We start from the raw sequence: 21,746 nt of genomic DNA, 5'->3' as shown, positions 1-21,746 counted from the left end.
GTTCTTGCCAATATCCAGTATCTTGTAACATAAAATATATATAATAATAATAATAAAGGCAGGAATTGAGAGCACTGGGATGTTTCTTCATATTTCCCTAAGTCATTTCAGTAACACAGCTCTCCAAAATAAGTAATCCAAGAATAAGATGAAGATCTTTGATCTGACACTGCAATGCCACTCTAAACTCAGAATTACTGGGTAAAGTATTGCCAGCATTAGTAAATCTGTTCTTAAATTGACAACGCATCACAGAACAATAAATGCTTTGTACTGAACATAGATGTTCAGATTATACAAGCTAGGGATGTCAGCAGTTTCCAACTCTCCCATTTCTGCATTAAAACATCCACAAAATAATTCCTTATTAGGGAATTACCTTACAATATGCACTTAGTGATAATAAATGTAAGACAGAACACATCAATTACCTCTAAAGCAAGCTCACTAGATCGGATGTGGAGAACATTAATGCAACTGAAAAAAAAAAAGGTACCGAACGCAGCCCCAGATAGAATACAAATTTCTCAATCACTGTCATTATCATCTATGTGATAACAACACAAATCAGAATTAAACTGATTTGTTCTCAGAAGTTTTACTCCTTTGTCTTTTCTGGCATATGTTGCATTTTCTCTTTTCCTGATTAATGGACTTCTCACCTTTATCCAGCTACTGCTGAAAATGCCAGAAACTGAAACAAAAGAAACCCCATTAAAACTTGCAGAGCTATCCATCTACTAAAAGCAAAGTGTAAAGAAACTGATAAATCTCAGCCCAGAGAACACTGCACCTAGCACTCATGAGCATCCTATGATCCAAAGTCTTCAGATAGCTAATCTTGGCTAAAAGCCCAAGTCTGTTTCTGACTTCCTAGTTAATCAAGAACATATACTCAATATAGCTACTGCAAATAACTACAAAACAAAGGAAAGGATACTGCTAACTTTTAAAAAATAGATGAATGAAGAACTTGTCTTTCTTAATAGTTTCCTGATATCTGATATGCAGTAACATACAGTGCAACAGATACAGAAGGAAAATTGAACGCTGACTGCAAGTGAGGTCATAATAACGGTTATGAAACACTTCTGACCCGTATTACAAAATTTCTAATTTCAGAGGCCTAAAATTTCTCAGAAAGGACAAGACAAAACCAATGACTTTACTGCTTCTAAGATGCTAAATTGTAGAACTAAAAAATAACACTCAACTTCAAACAACTGTACTTTGTAGGACCTGGGTTTAGCTTTTACAGTTAAAGTTCAGACAAACTTCTACTCGTTGTCTTAAGCTGTTCTGTATTAACAATATTACTTAAGAACAGAGCACATGAACTGCCATATTTTACTTCTTTAAGTAAAAATATCTCAACAGAAGTAAGCAGTTACAAGTATGAAGGTGATGAAGCACTAACTACACCCAAATTTTGACCTCTGTCCACATACTGGGTGCAGCAGAAGACAAGCAGTCCATCCTCTACAGAAAACTCTGTACTCATAATTCACAAGATTGAAGTGATCCACTGACCTTACTTAATATAAACAATACTTTAGTATTTTAAGTTTGCAATTACAGCACAGCAGTGAAGTGTTACAATTTCCAAGATTAAAATAATTTATCTGGAATATTTTCCAAATTAGAAAAAAGTTTCCTGCACTTCTACGTCCTATCTAGAGCCATAAAGTACACCTGTACTTCTATTGACATTTCTACTTCTATTTAGTCTTTTCCTCTTATGAAAAAAAAAAAAAAACACAAAACCTGTCATTTTTTCCATCAAGAAAGCAAATATAGAAATGACATATGGCCTCATGTAATAAAACTACTAGCAACTATTCCAAAAAGTAGATTTAGAAAATAAAGAGAAGCAATACAACAATGCCTCAAGCATTCTTCAAATGGGGTGGGGGGGGAAGGAAGAGAAGAAAGATAATTTTCCCAGTCTTATTACTTTAAAAATATAACTGCCTCAAACCACAGACACACTCTAAGCAGTTATTAGCAAACCAACTGTGTTACCTCCTTGTGGAGTTAATCCATTCTTCATCAGACATAAACTGAGCTAAAGCTCTGAATAAAATAATTATTCAAAATGCTAAGGATAAAAATACGACAGTCAAGGTTAACAGATGGGGGAGAAAAAAAAGGGCCGGTACTGACAAATGGAAAAGTACACTTCACATATGAGATATATGATGTTACAAAATAATAGGTAGTTTAAAAAAGTGGTCTCTAAAACATTTTTTCCCTCCAGTTATTAGCATTACATACAAGTGCAAACATCATGGAATTAATTTTATATTTCAATTAACTGTTACTAAGTAATTTCAACAGTTCTATAAAAAAGGTAAGAACTAATTATATTTCTGTTCGAGAGGAATGTCCAACCTACACGTTATTTGGTACTGTAAACCTAACAAATTCTACCTCAGAATATTTGAGTTTTTCAGTGAGAAGAGATTGATTAAACCTTAGGATGCAATTTGACTGAGGCCTTTTCTGCCTAACACTCATACAGAGATACAGAGAAATAAACTACCACTTTACAACAAAGTTCTGTCAGAACAAAGCCATTAAGAATTTGCCCATGGTAATTTGCCCAGGTAGATTTTCTGGCCCATGGAAGGAGTGTGAGAAACATGCACCACACAGCCACCTGCTTCCAGCACTCTGCAATACTCCTTTCCAATTCACACCATTTTGTGTTGGTCCAGTTTCAGATTTAATTGCATTCCTAAATAAGGGACCCAATACTACAGTTATCTGAACTTCTCCAGATATTTGGTATTTTGAGCACTAGGATACCTATAGAGCTATCCACCTTCCGGTCCAAACAGGAAACAAAATTTTTTGTCTTCAGAAACAAGAAATTAAACAAATCCATTAACTTTATCCTTGCCAATTACATAATGCAAATAAATTTAAACCACATAAGAAGTTTACATCATTCCACACAATTACAAAGGGAGTTAAAACAGGGAAGAAGCTGAACATTAAGGGAGACCTACAATAAGGTTTAAAATGATTGTAGACTCTGACACGCTAATCAATAAAACATAAGTGGTATTTGCTACAGATCTTACGTTCACCACAACCCATACTTACAATAATAACAAATTGGAATTTACTTGTATTTCACGACAAGGAAAAAAAAGCTTCGCTTTAAAATGTGAACATAAACCATAAAATACAAAAACCAATAAGAATGTGGAATATACCTTATATTTGGTCATGGTGCTAAAATGGTTGTTCCTGAAGAACACGCAGAGCTCTCCTTCCTGGACAGCTGAAGTCAACTCGCACAGCCCATGGTACGTCAGCTGCGTAGCCGTATTATTTAGGAATTGCTCAGCTACAAATCCTATAAAAGCAATACATTTGTGTGCCTATTACATATTCCTAAAAATACAGAAACCTGACAGTCCTCTTACTCCAGTTTATGCCAAGCAAGAAAAATATTTTTAATGTGTCATCACAGCAAAGAAAGAAAAAGCCTTACAAATTTGTTCCTCATTGTATTGTCTAACTAAAACTGAGTTAAAAACAAACTCCACTTTTAAAGCTCACTTGCTAAAGTATTTTACTTACTCTTCATTAAAACAGGACTTAAGGAGATATTCATCACAACACCATGCTGTTAACATGCAAAACATCATCTAATTTATTCCTCACAAGCGATCGTTAAATGCGATTACAAAATAAGGATGGGAGGTTGATGTAACAGGTTGACTGAAAACAATGGCTTAAAAAGTAAAGCAAAATACCACATTTACCCTAGCAAGTTTCAGTAATCCACATCCCCTTTCTTCTCAAGTACAGGCAGAAATTACATAGTAACAGAGAAAGAACCAAACATGAGAAATCAGAGCAACAGATGTGGATTGGAAGCATGGAAGGAAGCTATTGCCATTTAGTACCAAACTTCTCAAAGATGGGAGAATGTATTCTAGGCTGTATCAAAATTCTTAATGAAAACTGTTATTGAAAGAGACCAGACGTAGAATGTCAAAATATCAAACTCTTTTTATGCTCACCTATACATACTCAACTACCAAGTCCTCGTGTCCTTCTAAGCCATGTAAAGATTTTTAAGAACTTCAGACCAAGGCACCACTTCAGATCTCATTCACCAATATTTACGATTTATCAGTTGTTAACATCTGCCAAAATGCCTCCTTAACTACAAACCAGTCAGACCGGAAGACACTTGTTTGAAATTTATTTTATAAATGAATTAGTTCAGAAAACACCACCACAGTATTTATGTGACATATGACAACGTGCTCAATACACTTCTCAATAAACTACAGTAAACATGAACCTCTGCAAGGTAGAAACTCTCACACCTTGGGTATTTTCTCCACAGAACAGCAGCCAAACACATAACTTTACATGGCTCAACAATACCACATACTAGCCTTTGGCTTCAGCTGTGGCTTAGCCTAGAGACCCAGCATTATAACTGCTGGTAGTGGAACATAGGCACTGTACAATATATAAAAACATACATATATGTTTATACATATTATTTTTATATATATTATTTATTTATTATTTTATTATTAAATTTTATTATTTAATTATTTATTATTTTAATATATTTTATATATTTATATTATGTTTATATATATATATATATATATATATATATATATATATGGGTCTGCTATCAAGAAATATGAAAACAAAACAAAAACAAGGCCAAAAGTGAGAGGTTGAAAGGGTTGCTTTTTGTACGGTGCAGTTGTACAGTGCTGTAGGACTGCTAACTCTCTGCATTGATAAGCAAGCGGGCTCTGAATGTTGAGACTGCATTCACTGCTGTGCAACTAACAGCTGTAAAAGCAGCCAAAAGAAAATACTCCAAGAGCTGTCATTTGGATCACATGCCAAACAAGCAGAGAATTCCTCAAAAAAATCATGTCCTGCATCCTTTAACTATAAAGTGACAAAACACAAGGAAACTTTCTCTTTGATTTGTAAATATCTCCAATCACCTTGCTTACAGATTGATCTGAACAAAATAACAATACTATCTTCCCCAATCTCCTCCCTGCTTATTACCACACATCTAACAGAACACATTCAGAAGGAGAAAATGATTTGAAAGTTCCAAAGCCTTATTACTGTAAAGCACCAGTACATGTTTAGAAATGCTATATCCATGTCAAGTATCACTGAGATCTTCTTTATCATGTAGGAGATAATACGTAGCTAAGGTAAAATCTGATGCTATTCATAATACCTTTTCATAAAAGGAAGCTACCTCTATTTTTTAAAGGTATAATTCACAGCTCAAGAGAACGAGGTTGACTGTCGTTTCAGAAATTCCATCAGAGACATTGAGACAAGCACTGTGCTGTCTGCTTACACAGCAGACACCAAGCAGCTCACCACACCTGTATCACAGCATACCAGGAACCACACACACAATATGAAATGAAGTTTAGATAAAGTGGATAATCAGACGATAGAAAAAAAGTTACCCACCTTCACTAACCAGTTCACTGTTGTCAGACTGCTTACAAGAAATTATCTTCTCCACGAGCTGATTGTAACTGCAGTTACCAACTGCTTTTACTATGTCAGCAACCTGGAACAGGAGGAAACAGCATAAAAAACAAGAGAACTTACTCTTATAAAGAACAAAACTGCAAGCTGAGAGTAATATCTTGGGAGAAACAGTCTCAAACAATGGAGGATGTTAACCCCCTAACAACACTAGACCAAAAAGCTTTAGCCAAGGCTGTTAAATATTTTCCAACCTCAGATACCATTTAGAATCCAGAAAATAAAGCCCAGCATCAAAAGCTGTTGATAAGCAGGAAAGAGAAGAGTATGGGGTGCAATTTGTAATAGGAACGTTCTCTCTCAGTTACTTCTCCTTCCTGATGCTTAGTGCTCAAATTACAGAACCCCTAGAGACTAAGGTAACTATCACTGAATACACTTGATACACATCAATGTTGTTCTCTTTGCATCATACTTCCTTAGAAACAATGCCACACTAGAACAAACTCAATGAATATATAAGATTTTCTTAAAAAGCAGCCATCTTTTAGGCATCTCAATGGATCTTAACATAAAACATCATTAAAGTTCTTAATCCACAATTTAAAGAAATTCCAAAACTACTCTGTGTTTTTGGACTACAGCTATGATATATGATCCACTAAGGTATAAGTCACGCAGAATATATCAATATCAGGCAGCCCTGGACACAGCCCATTTGCCTACACTCATCTCTTCTTTATTTGCACTTCTACTCTAAATTAAGAGAAAGTTACTTTCCAGCAAAGAAGGATCAGGACAGATCAGAGAACAGCAGTTTTCAAGAACAAGGCACGAAGGGGGAAAAAAGCCCGAACAAACAGGAAAAGAAAATTGAGGCACCTTATTCCAGGCAAACACTTCAGTTTTACTATTTGCATGAGGTGAAAGATATCATTTCACTGCTTAGTTAAACAACACCTCAATACCATGAAAAATAAGTCTTCAAGATGTAGCTGCCCCTAACTGGTTTTAATGACCTCAGTTCTCAAAAACTGCGTTACCGGTAGATGTAAATCAAGAAAAGAAAAGAGGGAAGAAATCCTGCTTTCCTTTCAGGTGTTCTTTCATGAGCTTCCAAAAGCATTTGAGTGGCACACCCCAGGGCAACTCCCTTCATCCTTCAGAAGGATGCAATGAGTACAATGTATTTCAGCGTAGCACATTTTGAACCTATACAAAGTTGCTGTACTAAAAAAAAACAAAAAAACAAAACAAAAAAAAAAAACCAAAACAAAACAGCCACCATCTACATTCACTCCTCTGAGAAGTCATTTTTTTTCTGAACAGATTTTAAAACATCAATTACCGTATTCATTATTATTGCCTCCAGTGAAAATGCTGCAACATCTTCCCTCCCCCAAATAAAACGCGAATAACTTCTGTTTGATTATGGGAGGAAAAAACAAGAAGTTACCTGGGGATCCACTAACCATCCGTGGTACAAAGGGATGTCAAGAAGGTCAAACACTATGCATTCCGGTGTGTATTCAAACACTCGTACACCTGTAAACTTCACATTGACATCCAGACCTGTCTGTAACTTATGCAGAATCGCCATTGCATCGCTCATATTCTGACAGCAGAAAGAAAAGAAACACCAAATAGAGCTTTGTACACTTGGTGATTATGCATTAAGTCAATATTGCTAAAAAAAAAAAAAATTAGAAAAGGGGAAATTTGCTAGAGAACCACTTCAATGCATATTTGTGTTACTTGTGCCACTGAAAGTAATATCAGAATATCAGACAGTACATGAGGTGCTTGCAGAAGATTCAGAGGAACAGAGCAATTTTTGTTTGCTTGGTTTTGTAACATTTTGTTGCTTAAGAGGAATTCAGAATTGCAACAATGTTTTAAAAAAGAGCACAACAAAATGTAGAAGAAGAGACTGAAAAGAAAATGAAGACTAAAGTTTCACAGAGTCAACTCAATTATTATTATGGAGTTTCCTTTGTGTTATATTCCTTTATAAGACAGTTAACAAAAAGAAGCACAGTTAATGTAGTCATGAAGGGAAGAAAAATGGATGTGTATAACTGAGAACACAGGACAGGTTATGAAAGAAGTATTAAAGAGCTCGGTAGGCTAACACTGTAATCAGGGTATGGAGAGATGACATTTTATCACTTGGAAAGTACTTGCTGACTACAAAAAAAATGGAGTCTATTACACAATAACATAACCAATATGTTAATCTGAACACTCCTTTCTGCAGCACGTTAATGGACAAATTAATCGAGGAGAACGTAATTGGCAGTGTATGGCAGTCCTCACTATTTGTCCAAAATCTAAGAAGACTGCCTGTGCATCTTGTGACTTGGTATTCTAAAGAACATACCAATTAAAGCATACAACACTAATAGATTAACTGCCATCAGCAGCTCTAAATAATCCAATTTTAACAGATCTGCATTTATCAGAAAGATGAAAGTTGGTTATTCTTGAAGAAGTTTCAGACGTTCCTCCTTAGATGATGGAACCTTAAAACAAAAGGCGTGCATGAAAGCTGTAAGCAGACACACGTCAAACACCGCTGCCTACAGATCTCTGCACATTGCGCACACAGCAGCAAGGTTTCATTACAGCACAAAGCAGGAAATCCCATACTTGCCAACCTCAGCACTCACCAATTCCTCAGCTGGAGGAATTAAGCTACACTTGATGGTATGCAAGTTTTAATGTTTGGTTGGTTGTTTTTTGTTTTTTGTGGTTTTTGTTTTGGTTTGGTTTTTTACCAAAATTACAGTAGAACAAATTGGTTCTCAAGTAATATTTTAGATGCAACTCCTGAAAATTCCTCAAGTTTTTTAAAAAACAACAAGCATACAGTATCCACATTTGGAGAGTTTTCTATGAATCAGACAGACCTACTGCCTGAAGCACTGCTGTGTGAACTTTCTATTACCAGGAAGGCAGCAGCTCAGACTACTTGAGTACATCCTGTTGCATCCTTTTGTCAACTTTGCAATGTCACAAAATTTAGAACATAGCAAGTTTCCTAAGAAATTCTCAGGATCAGGCTCAGACTTACACTGTTGCTTGTATTATTATAACTGCAGACAAAAACATCTTACTTTAGAAGCATGATTAATGAGTAGAGACCAGGTATCAAGTGCTAAATCCCATCAGAGGCGTTTTGTAACAAACAATATTATTCTGATTGTTGTAGAACAGCAAGAGCCTATGGCAAACCAGCACCAGTCATTCACACACATCAGATCATACATCCACAGCAATTAGTTGCACTTATTTTGCAATGTTTACTTTATAAATAAAGCAAAAATACATCAAGCTGTCTGAAGAACTACACATTTCTCACTATAATTTGAACTGTACCATTTCAAAGTAACAGATTTCTAATAAATAAATGCAAATAAGTAAGGATAGAACTACACAACACCAGTGCATTGAGCAGCATTAAAACTTGATGCTTTACTGTTTTTAAGATCCATCTTTCATTTAAATACTTAGCTAATACTCTCAGGTACGCTGTTACTGGCAAGACAAATCACAGCTGCAACACAAAACAAAGCATCACAACATTATGCTAAAATTACCCTAAAATCTAGCCTTACAAATCCAAGCATCCCAAAAAATTTCTTGTATTTCTTTTAACTTGTAAGAAAAAAACACAACATTTGGGTAAAGAATATTTCCTGTTACGATGCGATAAACACAGAACTATGATTAATGCCAAGACATAGTTCCAATGCTTGTAAAACGTAATGATTTCATAAGACTTGCGGCCTAATTGGTTTCTTTTTCTCCTCTTATGCAGCATGACTTGTGCAACTAGAAAACACATATGAATGGGAACACTCCTAGAACAGTGGTTGTTTTTTAAAATTGCACAGTTGCACATTTACTGAACGTATCTGTGACATTTACTTAGTAAACTCATTTATTTGAGCAACTGAAAGCCATACAGGTTGTACTTTCATATATATTTTTCTTTAATGTATAATTTTCTTCAGCTCCTGGAAGTTGATTACTGCTATAATCTTTATCAGGAATACACGTAATCTTTTGTGGAGAGAAAAATAGCTAATTCAGTTATCACAAGCAGAATTCATGTCACTTGATACAAAGCATATATTGTATGATTCCAAAAACAATACATTCAATCTTCATTTTAATTTTAACTACCCCACGATACTTAGGTTGCTCCGAAAGTAATGCCTCCAATTTACTTCCAAGGAAACCATAACCAATACATAGAGCACAGTGACACTGCTTGACAAAGCAGACTCTCAGCTACAAAACACTTTTTCCAACAGTCAGCACCATTAGGTATGCATTTTCCAGCAGTGAACAAGAGCCTGCGTCCTGTGCTCACAGAAATCGGCAGCAGTGAGAAGAATATCGCTGTTTATTAATTGAATCAACCTCATGTTTCTCCATCACCACTTAAAAGCAGGTCTCTTGCTTTGTCTGTACCCTCAGTTACAGCCTAGCAGAGATCACAGAATGCAGCGTGCTGAAGAATGCAAAACAGAAAATTTCAAAGTTACACACAAGTGTTACACACTTTCATGTGTCTTTCTATATTGTTCTTCATCAAAGGAACAAGATTCTTATATTACACACACCGCAAGAAAAAAAAACACAACAATTTGTGTGTTGAGATTACAAATTTTTCTTCACTAATAGGAAATACTTATAACTAATACTCCACACCAAGCCTATAGAATTGGAAAAGTACTAACAATGGTTTGTAACAAACTGATAAACTTCAGGTGAGAAAAAAAGAAGCAGACACAAGCAGTTGTATTTTAGGAGTAGCTTCTTACCTGCTCATAATTTAGACGCTGAATTTCAGATATCTCTTTGGGTTTTGCATCAAGAATATAATCTCCTAAAAAAGGAAAAATAAAATCAAGCTTATTCAAGATTTCTGTGAATACTTATGACTGAAGCTAACTGATCATAAGTATTTTTTTCATTGAGTGAGATGCCACTGTTTTATGGCCTGGATTATAAGTATAGAGTAAAATACAAAAATATAAAATAATAGTAAGGATATATATTGACAATTACAATTCCAATGACAAGTGCAATTACTAAAACAGCATTCTATAATGACTTGACTAGCATCCCAGTCTCCTGATTATTCAGAAATTTACGTTCCCTCTGCGCCTTAAGTTAAAAATATAAATTCAAACCATTCACAAAAAGATATGGGATTGCATAATAAAATTTAACAAACACAAGCACTCATCCTGACCAACACTACAAAAATTTTGGCATATGTTTCCATACACTAGTAACTCTGAAAGGCTTGTATTCCACCTGTGCCTACAACATGAAGGTTATTAATCAGCTATGGAAGAATTATCAAACATGTTGACTCAACAGGAACCTCAAGAATTTGAGACAGTGATTCTGAAATTTGACTAAGATAATTCCACAAAGTAATATACGACTTCAAAACAAGACACTTAGAGATACATGTTTAGCCAACTATGATTATGCACTAAGTTCAGACAGCATTATTCTATCAATATAACTAGAGTGTTTAGACATGGGCAATGACAGTTCTTATTTAAAAAAAAAAAAAGCAAACATCTTTTTCTGCCATTGAAAGATTCAGTGATACATTTTTGAAAAGGCTACAAGGAGCTGCGGTGCATATAGTTTAAGAACTAAGGCAAATCCACTTTTAACACCTGGATCACTGTGGACTGCTGAAGTTACAGACTTGTCAGATGGAAACAGTTGCAGCTTTGCTTGCAGACTGAATCTGGTAATGGAATGATGCCCACAAAGGAGAGACCCAGTCACCATGACAACTAAATTCATTTTTCATGTTATTTTAATTGGGTCATACTACCAAGGATTAACATTACTGCTGACAGTTAAAGGCACAACTCCCTCCCTCACTCCACTCTACAGTTAAGTTTAGATTTACCAGCATGTTGGCATACTAATCTAAGTAGTTTTCTTGAAATATACATTCAAATAAAGCGGAGTAAAAATAGTCAGTAAAAAAAGTAAGAGTCCTAATACTCACTAATAAGCATAATATGCAACAGAAAGCAATTGTGAACACTGGTCACTAACCTAAATATTCCATCAGCTGTTCAGCCGTTATGATTTCCATCATTGGTGGCAGTTTAACCTGTGAAAGTAAAAGTACGTTGCCTGTAAGATTTCAAAACAACGCAATCTAGAACTTAAGAACGACTTTTTAGCCCGAAGCTTTCTGATCACATTTGGCTCACTGATTTTTAAAAGCATTAGCCTACTTGGACTTCATTAAATAACAGCTGTGAAAGAGAAGACAACACTTGAGTATTTGGAGGAACCATACACACACAACCCTTTCTTTCACTTGCAGGTCTGTGCACGGTGTTCCCTTCTCTCACCAAAGCCTCCCACCAGCAACCCCCTGACCTCATGGGAGTCTGCACTACTCGTGCTAGCTCAGCTAAAGCACCCAGGATGAACAGACAGAGAACTGTGATCACAATTTGTTAAGAAAGTCACTTCTTTATATCTCCTAAGTGGTCTTAACTTGAAAGTTTCCTATGAACAGACAAGAGGCTGCAGAGAACCTAGCAGCAGCAGTTGCTGGAACAGGAAAGACAACGCTCATGCAGATTTGAGAAAATGACCTCCCAGCCTTTCATCCCATGCTCACACATCAAGGGTTTGATTTCACTCCAACACGGAGGAGACCAAGACCACACAACTCGGTAGTTGAACCTTCCATTCTCCCCGATCCATTCCTGTCACCATCACTTGCTGGAACTAACCACTGTGACAGCAGCTCAGACCTTCTTAGATACTCATCTCATCCATCCAGCATCCTGGTTAAATGCTTTGGTTGCTCACCCCCATTTAGATATCTCCCTGCAATAAGAGCCCAAAAACACATAAAGCTGTGTATATCAATATCTGCAGGAGTAACATTAGAGTCTTCAGTCCTGATGTTTTGGGTTGTTTTGTTGTTTTTTATTTCCATTTAATTCCTCAGTATTTCATCTTCTCATCTTCTCCTCTACATCATACTACAGAAAGTCAAGCAAATCTGGAATTTCAAGTACTAGGAGCTCTTTCAAAAAGAAATTCCTCAACTCCAAGCACAGAACTTGCAAGCATCTGGGGAAGAAAGGAAATGAAAGGACAAACAGAGAAGGCAAGGGAATTAAAGATTAGGGGGTTATAAATTGTTAGTAAAGCAGGAAATTAGTGAACCATAACTTCACAAGAAAGAAGGCTTAATTAGTTCTGCTACTTGAAAAAAACTCAAGACGATATGAATTAAACAAGAAGAAAAATCAGTCATGCATTCATAGGCATACAAACTTTTGAAAACATCTTTTAAATGAGAAACAACTGACTGTAACTTACAAAATGCCTTAACCTCTTCCCCAAATATAGGAGAGTTTAACTAATCTTTGAACCTGCTCATAACATTCATTTTGAGTGTTCACATAAACAGAAAACATTGTGCCATGTTGATAAGAGGATTAAAGATTTAAAAAGCTGATTCTTACACACCCAGTTCTGAAGTGCAGCATTTAAGCCTGAGCAACCATCAGCTCTGCATGCTCTGGAGCCAGATAGAGCTGGGCTGGTTCACTGCTGCATGTCTAACAGCCCAGAACAGAAATACTTGAACCACCTACACCCAAAATGGTTCCAGGACTGTGAAAATTACAGCTACAATTAACTACAGTTGTATCTGCAGCACATGAAGAAAAACTAGCACACTACCTCAGCTATTAGTAGGATTAGCGTGATGATTTCTTCAGGACTGAGGTTAGCATTTTGTTTGACTGTTTTTTTTTAAACATAGATATCAACTTGGGGATTTCTGCTCCACACTGCTCTGAGGGACCTAGAAGCACACCTCCATTACCCACAGCAACTATAAAACATCATTACACAGTTTGCTGTTAAGTTCCACATATTTGTGGCATAAATATATTCATGTTTCATACTTCATTCATTAAATGAGATATTTGTATTATAAGTTTATAAATCTTGATTTTCTCTCAAACAGCAGTGGTCAGCAATTTCTTTTTTACTGAAGAACCAAATTAAAGTAATTTTACTCATGTCTGTACAATTTCCCATGGTCAGATGATTTAACAAGCTAAATCCCAACATTAACTGCTTAATTAAATGCTAAGCAAATCTTTCACAGCATAGTTTTAGACCTGCCATATTTCATGGGACCTCAATCAAACCTCTACAGTGGTCTAACAGGTTCCAACATGGTCAGAAGTACTTTGGAACAGAACTGATCTGATATACAGAAAACGTGACAATGCCAGCTGCTCAGTGCCTCACTGAACATTCTTAAGCTATAGGAAACATATCAAAGAGAAGAAAAAGGAAAAGATACCTCCAAACTGCAATGGAAATAGAAAAACCACATAGAGCCAGTCACTCTACACATTTATTAGTAGAAGAAAGCAACAATAGATAAATCTGTTGTACAAAATAATCTGAAGGACAGAAAATTTACCAATAGGCCCCAAAGCATCATTGCTAGAGTAGGAAAAAAGCACTTCCTCAGCTCCCACCCATTTCCCATACTTTTCTACTGCTGTTTCCTTGTCTTTCTTCCTAACACTAGCTAATTCTCTTTCTATTTTCCCTCCATTTCTTCAGAGTAAGAAACTAAATCTTCATTACCCAACTATGTGAGGTACAGATGAGTTACCTATGTAATTAAAAAGCAGTTGATAAATAAATTTTCATATTGAAGAGTTAGTTTGACAAAGCCTATATAGCTTCTGTGCATTAGACAATGACTGGAAAATTAAATTGTACCTTTAGATAATCTCCACTGTATACTCCAAGCTCTTCAAAAAGGCTTTAAAAATTAAGCAACATAGTCCTGTACTGAAACTAACACTTCCTAACAAGTTTGTGTTTGTGTATAGAAAAAGGGACCATAAAAATTTCTACTTATAGTTTCTAGTTATAGTTACACAGAATTACAGGAGTTGGAAGGGACCTTTGGGAATCACCCGGTCCATCCTGCTCACTAAACCACATTCCGCATAGTAGGTTAATGGGAAAGTAGCCAGGCACTTATTTGCTACTCCTGCAAATTCAGTGTTTGGGAAGAGGTAAGCACAGCTTCAACCCACCCCAGCAAAAGACGATTCATATTTCTTGCAAACACTCAGACTCATAGAATATCCTGGGTTGGAAGAGGCCCAAAAGGATTGAGTCCAGCTCCTGGCTCCACACAGGACCACTCACCTTTTGCCTTGCAGAGAAAGCTTCATAAACTTATCACGATTGCCTGATAGCTTTTGCTATCACCTGACAATTTTAGTATCTTCCTCCCCAATCAGGTTTTCTTCAGTCCCCCAGAACAGTCTTCCTACTCTAGAAAACACAATTATAGGGCCACTGATTTGTAAGCTCAGCTCATCTCACAGATGCAGGGAGGAAAGCTGCCAAGGCCTCTGCTGAGCACTCATCAGAAGCTCACTGGCATCTTGTGCTTGGAAGCTGAGTTCATACAAGCAATCTGTGCAAATTCTGGCCATCAGGAAGTTCAGCTCAATAAAAAGCAGATCACACATATAAGGCCAATGCCAGGCGTCAAACTAAGCACTACCACTGCAGACTCCAACAAACCAAATGGGTATCAGCAGGAGCATACTTCGCTGAGCTACTCTGAAAAGCAGGCCATTTTAGGAGAACCTCAAACAGAACATTTCCAGCAAGAAATTTTTTTACTCTACCTGTTCCTGCACCTCAGTTTGGATACATCTAAGCATAAGTGGTTATATAACGTTTACTTACGTAACTGTTAGTCATCTAAAGAGGCAGTTCATAGAGTTCTAAGTTACCAAATTTTAGAAGAACTATGTTCATGTAGGGAACATCATTCCCAAAACCTTCCTTTTCTTGGTAAGACTGTGATCTGCATAACTTTGAAAGATACTTTAACGATGTATACTACTGGAACTATTTTCCTACACAAAAACCTGTAACAAGAAGATATTCCACATGTACTTGCTTTCCAAGGCTTCAGTAATAATACTATTAATTCTATTTGTATTAAAATGTTTTCCCTTAGGCTTATTTTATATTCCAAAATGATGTGTCCTCTTTTCTCTGAATGTTTCAGGTAAGTATTTTCTGTGCACATCCCACCTCAGGAACACAGAGCAGAATTACACTGCACATTCACTAAGCTTTTAGCAACTGAAGATCACCACGCAGTAGATCTTAAGACGAACACAGAATCGCAGTTTAATGCAATTTCAGAAGGTACCAGAAAGCAACGAGTGGACTACACCTAACAAATACCACAAAAGCAAGCTCTGCACTGCAAAGTGGAAGCACATAGTTGGAGCCGTGAAGAAAAACTGCAAATCTGCAGACTGAAGTGAGCTGAAAGATGGTACTCAAAGCTGCTCTATACCAGAAAACCCTTTTTATTTCAATATTCTACTCCCATTTTCATTTCTATTGCAGAAGCCTATATTATTACCACACTACTTTGCACAACAGCTGCTTATCCAACTTTCTATCATATTGCTTTCGGTTAATTTTGATTCAGAGCATTTCTGTAACATTTCATTAATAACCCTTCAGCTCTATCTCCTAAGGGCTCCACAAGCAGTCTGCAGAGAGAAAAAAAAAGGTTCCATAATTTTAACATTTGGAAGTACAGCTTGCACAATCTGACACCACAGAGCTGTATGTCCAGACTCCCTTGGAAGCGGTGGATATGACAGGTAGCAATTTTACAGGTTTAGTTTCAAAAATCTGGTTCTATTAAAAGGTTATTGAAGAATCCCAATGTGTGCTACTACTTCAGAATTTCCAAAAACTCACTGTCAAATCTCACAGGTAAAAATATACAGGTGCTGTACACTCAAAGAAACAATTATTTTGAAGCGGTCTTTAAACTTACATCACGAAATGAGGATGTTAAATCTAATTTCAAAAATACCTCCCAAAGATACTTTACAGTTGAGTAGTTGCTAAGAATTTTGTTCACTTAATGATCAAGATCTTCAAATTCACTAGGAATATTTACTTTGAACGTGCAACACACTTACTTCAAGTAGAAGAGATCTTCCTACATCCAGTTATTGAGATAAGCAAAGTAATAAACTACCTATAGCCCTCAGTAAGAGAGACAGACAAAAAACTCTTCCAGAGGGCAAATGGAACACACAAACAGCAGATCACAAAGCTGTTAGCATGCAGAGGTAAGAACTTGAATTTTGTTGAGCTGAAACATCTGAAAAAGTGAGTTCTCAATATATCCAAGCATTTCACGTTTTTAAGGCACAAATGTTTCCATGATGATGGCTAAGACTATTAAGAAACAAATACCAATTTCAGTCCTAAACAAATTGACCACGTGCAGCTCAACACAAGCAATGTGAATTCAAATTTCACTACTGCACAAGCACAACTAGTACACACAGTGATGGATCTCAAAGTTATCACTCCCATTCTGGGATAAGTAAAGCACGTGATTGGACATTCTATTGGAAGTATTCATAAAAACCTAAGCACTAGTACTGTAATCATAATTTTTCAGCTCTGAGCACTCGCTCATATCATCTGAAGCCATATGAGACTTTTAGTCATCCTGTAGGAAAATACTAGAACTCCATTCTGATGGAGCTGTTGAATTAGGAAGGCTAGGGGCAAACACAGGGAAGAAGCACCAAGATGAAACTCTCTACCTTGCTATTCTCTATTCCAGCTTGATTTCCCGTCCTCCTTTTCACTACAGTCTTTTCCCACAGCCAAGTGGCTCCTCTCACGTGCCGCATGCTCTGGTAACCCTACTCTGCCTTTGCCTATTTCTATCTCCTGGTTTGCTCCCTCATTCCCAATTTACGATTACATGACCTGATCTAGTGTCCATTTTGGTTCAGGAGAAGCGAGAACAATGTGGAAGCCAATTGTCAGCCTTGGTGTATAACTGGCAACTGACAGTGATGCACAGGTGAGCTGTCAAAAAGCTTGCCTCCGCAAACCATGTCAGTGTGGTTCTTGACTGTAAACTAGGGAAAAGAAAGGACAATTTGGAGAGGCCCTAAATAAGGGAACCAATTATAAGCAGGGGTGATATACAACCAACTAATCAGAAAATCCCAAAGCGCATAAATAGTCATATAGTGGCAGCTCCACCTACAATGGTGACTTCCTGGCTGTTCGGAAGTCATATAAATTCTGCTGAGGTTTTACATAAACAGAATTATAGAAAACCCCTTCTATAATCCCAGCAACTAGAAATGTAAGAGCACTCCAACGAGGCTTTTTCATTTTGCTTACAAATTTTGATGGCACATTCATTCTTGCTAACATAGCATTTGATCAAAGCAGAACGTCAGATAAAGTTCTGGAACGGAAGGCAACAGAAGAAAGTAACTATATATTTATGGAAAGAAAGGAAGAACACTAAGGAACAAAACCTCTTAAAAATTAAGAGCAAACAACAAGGACGGTGATGTCCCATTTATGTCCTTTCATTAAATGAACACTTAAAAAGGTAAATCCTGGGACCAAACACATCTAAAACACCACCACCACAAAGAATGATGCTGAACCAGTTCTTCAAGGCCCTGCACTCACCTCTGTACATTAAAGAGGAAACGCACAAAGAAAATATTAAATACTGAAGTCTACAAAGATCTATCCATCCTCCTGAGGTAGGCAAAACTTGCAAAAGACAACAGTTTTGTGCCATCCACAGCTCCCCTGTACTGCTCTCAGAAAGGTCTTAATAGCTACATCACGTACCCACAGCATTCCTCCTGACCCACAAGCTGTTCTGCTCAGGAAAACGTACAGAGACAAAAAGCCCAAACTAACATTAACCTTCTGAAAGACTATCTCTGTGAAAAAATGCTTTCTTATTGGACAAAGGTCAAAATGAAAATACTATATTACCTGCTATATCTGTGAAAAGCCTCCAACCACTACGACACCTCATTTCCTTTCCTTTGATTCTACAAGAACAAATACTCCCACGAAGTTTCCCTATTCTGAGGTCTCATCACCTCACCAATTCTTCAGGGTTGCATTAGCAACAGTTCTTGAGACCCCACTTCCTTGTCTTGTAAGGCACACATCTGATGGTACTTCTTTTACATAAACATCAACAGCTATAATATACCTCATAGTCGAGTTCTCTATTTTAAAGATTTAGAATTTACACAGGATTTGCTCTAAGACCCCAGGAAGTCATATGCACAACGACTACCAGACCATAGGAACTCCCAGGCCCCAAAGCACAGCTCGATTCACTCATCACCACCCTGCCACACAACTCCACAGACGGATCCCTCTTACTCAGCAAGTTATTTGTGCAAATCCACGTTTTGCAAAAACCCGCATGTATTTTCCTTTAATATTAACCTAGTTTCCCAAAGCATCGCTTCAGTTTCCAGCGCTACCGACGCACAGAGCAGCAGCTCGCCCCGCAGCCAGCCCCCTCCCCGCAGCACACGGCCGCAGGTGCCCCGGCCCTCCGCGATGGCGCCGTACCTTCCAGGCCAGCAGCAGCACGTTCATGATGGCCAGCAAGGGGCAAGGGCCGTTCTCGTTCTGGGTGATGACGGGAGTGTTCTCCTCCTTCCAGCGCACCCACTTGATGTGGTACACCGACTGCCCCGGGAAGCGCTCCTTGGAGGCGGCGAGGAGCTGCGCGCCCGCGGCGGGCCTCTCCGCATCATGCCGCGGGGCCGGGCCCCCCGGGGCGGCCTCCACCGCCTCCTCGGCGTCGCTGTTGAGTTCGGAGCCGCTGGGGCAGCAGGAGTGCAGGTTGGAGAACGACTCCAGCGAGTCCAGGCTGCGGGACTCCTCCCCCGGGGGGCTGGCAGCCCCGCTGCTCCCGGAGCCGGCCCCCGCCGCCGCCCCAGGGCTCTCCGGGAGCGTCGGCCCCGCGCTCTCGGCGCCCCGCAGGGGAGACGCGTCCCGAGGGCCCGCGGGGGCCGGCGGAGGGGACGGGCTGCGTCGCCCACCGCCCTCCTCACCGGGCCCGTCCCGGCAGCCGTCGCCGGCCGCCGCCTCTCCCGGGAGGAGCCGCTCGGTGGCGCCCCCGCCGCCGCTCTTTAGCGGGCCCGGAGGCGGCGGGGGCTGCGCCGGGCTCTCCATGCCCGGACCGGCGGCCACCCGGCTGCTCCGCGCTCTATTGGCACAGCGGCGGCCGAATCTCCGCCGACGGATCCCGAGACGCCATGACAGCGGCGGCGGCTCCGCCCCGCCGGGGACGCGTGGGCGGGAGCGGGGAGCGGCCGCGGGTCACGGCGGGGCCCGGGGCGGGGGCGCCCCTAGGGCGGGGCCGCGGCCGCCGTGGGCCGGGCCGGGAGGAGGGCGGCGGAGGGAATCGAGGGGGCCGAGGGAAGGGCGCGCCGCCCCAGCACGAGGCCGGAAGGGGCGGCAGGAGGCGGGGCGGCCGGGCCCGCGGCTGTCCTGAAACACTGCACGGGCCGCGCCGGCTGTCTGAGGCGCAGGAGGCCACCTCGCCTCGTCCCGCCCCGCCCGTGCAGCCACGGCCCCGCGCCTGCGCAGAATGGGCGGCGCGCGGCGCCCTGCCCGGCGGGGCTGAGGTAGAGCAGGGCGTGGCCGGACGCTGTCCCGCACTGCCGGGTTTCGCTTTCTGTGGGGGTGTGGGAGCTGTTTTATTGCGGCTGTTAAGCGTCTCTTTCAATGGTGAGGGTGGCTGTAGTGAAGATGACGATTTCAGAGCTAACGCAGTCACACAGAATAACGGAGGTATTTTCTCCGCCCTATAGCTGCCCACGCCCTTTGGTCGCTCGCACAGTGTGAGCGCACTTTGGGGAGGGCTCGCCGTGCTCCCGTTCTCGCTGTTCTCACGCCTGGCTCCGAGGTCCGCTCGCCGCAGCGGGGTTTCTCACACGCAACTTTCCTGGGGAACCGAGAAACCGAGTTCCGTAGATCCGGTTTCATCACAAACTTCTCCCGCGTCGTGGGAAGGGCGGTTCTGAGGAGAGAAGCGGAACGGAGATGGAGTAGGGGAATCTTTAGGGCCACTCCCGACCTCCCCGCTCCGCTGCGGGCCACGCGCGTTCAGCGACGCCGCGCCGAACGCCGAGAGGCTTTCAGCGCCGCGCGGCGGAGGTGCGGCCCGGTCCTCCTCCCCCGCGGGGGGGCGCCCTGCGTCTTTAAGGCGGGCGGCGCTCTCGCTCTCGCTCCTGCTTGGCTCCGCCCCCCTTCGTGTCGTGTGGGACACGCCCAGAGCGGCGGTGGCGGCGGCCCCGCCGGTGGCGTCTCTCGGACTGGTGCGGGGAAGGAAGCGGCGCGGGGGAAGCGCCGGGTGCGGCTGCCGCTCGGTCCCAGAGATCCGCGGGCGGAAGCCGAGCGGCCCCCGGAGCGTGGGGACAAAGCGGCGGGAGGCGAGGAGCTCGCCCCTCCCTATCCCGGCGCCGGCCGGGGCGGATGCGTTGCGGGTAGGCGGCGGTGGGGCCTGGGCCCGGCGAAGATGGATCTGGCGAGGACGATAATCCTGCTGTGCTCCTGGGCGGCAGGCGCCGGAGGTGAGGGGTAGCCTGGCCCGCTCGGACCGCGGGGCCTCGGCTGGGACGCGGCCTTCCGCCTCCGCCTTTCTCCCTTTCCTTCCCTGGGGCGCCGGGCCCTCTCCCCGGGGCGGCGGGCCGCCCCCCCCCTCGGCTGGGCCCGCTCTGCTCATTCCGTCTCGGCGCTCCCCCTGCGGCTGGCCCGGTGCCCGAGCCCCGCTGCCGGCACGCGCTCCGGGAGGCCGAGGCGGCCGTCGCCTCCTTTCTTCGCTGCGCCGTTCTCCTTTCCCTCTCCCCGAGCTGCCGCGCTTCCCCCGGCGCTCCGCTTCCTCGGGACTTGGCGGTGCTGTGGGCCGCTTCCCTCCCGTCCGACTGCCTCCTTCCGCCTCGCCTTGGGGAGCAGCCTGCCGGGCCGGGCCGTGCGGGGTGACGGACGGAGGAAGCGGCCGTGCCCTCGGGACGCTGTGCCCGGCCCTAGGCCGGGGAAAACCTTGTTTCTGGGTTCTGACACAGAACGGGAAGTTTGGACGGGCTCCCGCTGCTGGTGCTTCTCGGCGTTCGGGAGCTGTGGGGTAACGTCCCGACCCGTTCTGATAGCCTGTAACCAAGGTCGAGACGCGATAGGAAATACTTTCGGTTTTTCACGCGATTAGATTAGTGAAGTAGATTTCGGGGCTGTTTCCTGCACAGGATGGGAGGAGCAGCTGC

At 41.4% G+C, this 21,746-nt stretch overlaps 2 protein-coding genes across 2 annotated transcripts in view; one reads left to right on the top strand and one right to left on the bottom strand.

Moving 5' to 3' along the window:
• MINDY2 (MINDY lysine 48 deubiquitinase 2) overlaps positions 1-19,656 on the bottom strand; it is a gene marked incomplete at both ends in the record, with an annotated part of 28,716 nt that extends 9,060 nt beyond the window's left edge. The window contains 6 exons of the mRNA XM_079541032.1: positions 3,222-3,364; positions 5,494-5,596; positions 6,971-7,129; positions 10,347-10,411; positions 11,617-11,674; positions 19,048-19,656. Of these exons, the coding sequence (XP_079397158.1) occupies positions 3,222-3,364; positions 5,494-5,596; positions 6,971-7,129; positions 10,347-10,411; positions 11,617-11,674; positions 19,048-19,656 (1,137 nt within the window). The remainder of the gene's footprint in view (positions 1-3,221; positions 3,365-5,493; positions 5,597-6,970; positions 7,130-10,346; positions 10,412-11,616; positions 11,675-19,047) is intronic.
• Positions 19,657-21,004: 1,348 nt separating this feature from the next.
• Positions 21,005-21,746, top strand: part of ADAM10 (ADAM metallopeptidase domain 10) — a gene marked incomplete at both ends in the record, with an annotated part of 39,881 nt that continues 39,139 nt past the window's right edge. Inside the window, one exon of the mRNA XM_079540865.1 lies at positions 21,005-21,059. Coding sequence (XP_079396991.1) covers positions 21,005-21,059 — 55 coding nt within the window. The remainder of the gene's footprint in view (positions 21,060-21,746) is intronic.

The sequence above is a fragment of the Tetrao urogallus genome (assembly GCF_951394365.1).
Source record: "Tetrao urogallus genome assembly, chromosome: 11".
Lineage (NCBI taxonomy): Eukaryota > Metazoa > Chordata > Aves > Galliformes > Phasianidae > Tetrao > Tetrao urogallus.
This window is presented reverse-complemented; position numbering and strand designations above follow the sequence as displayed.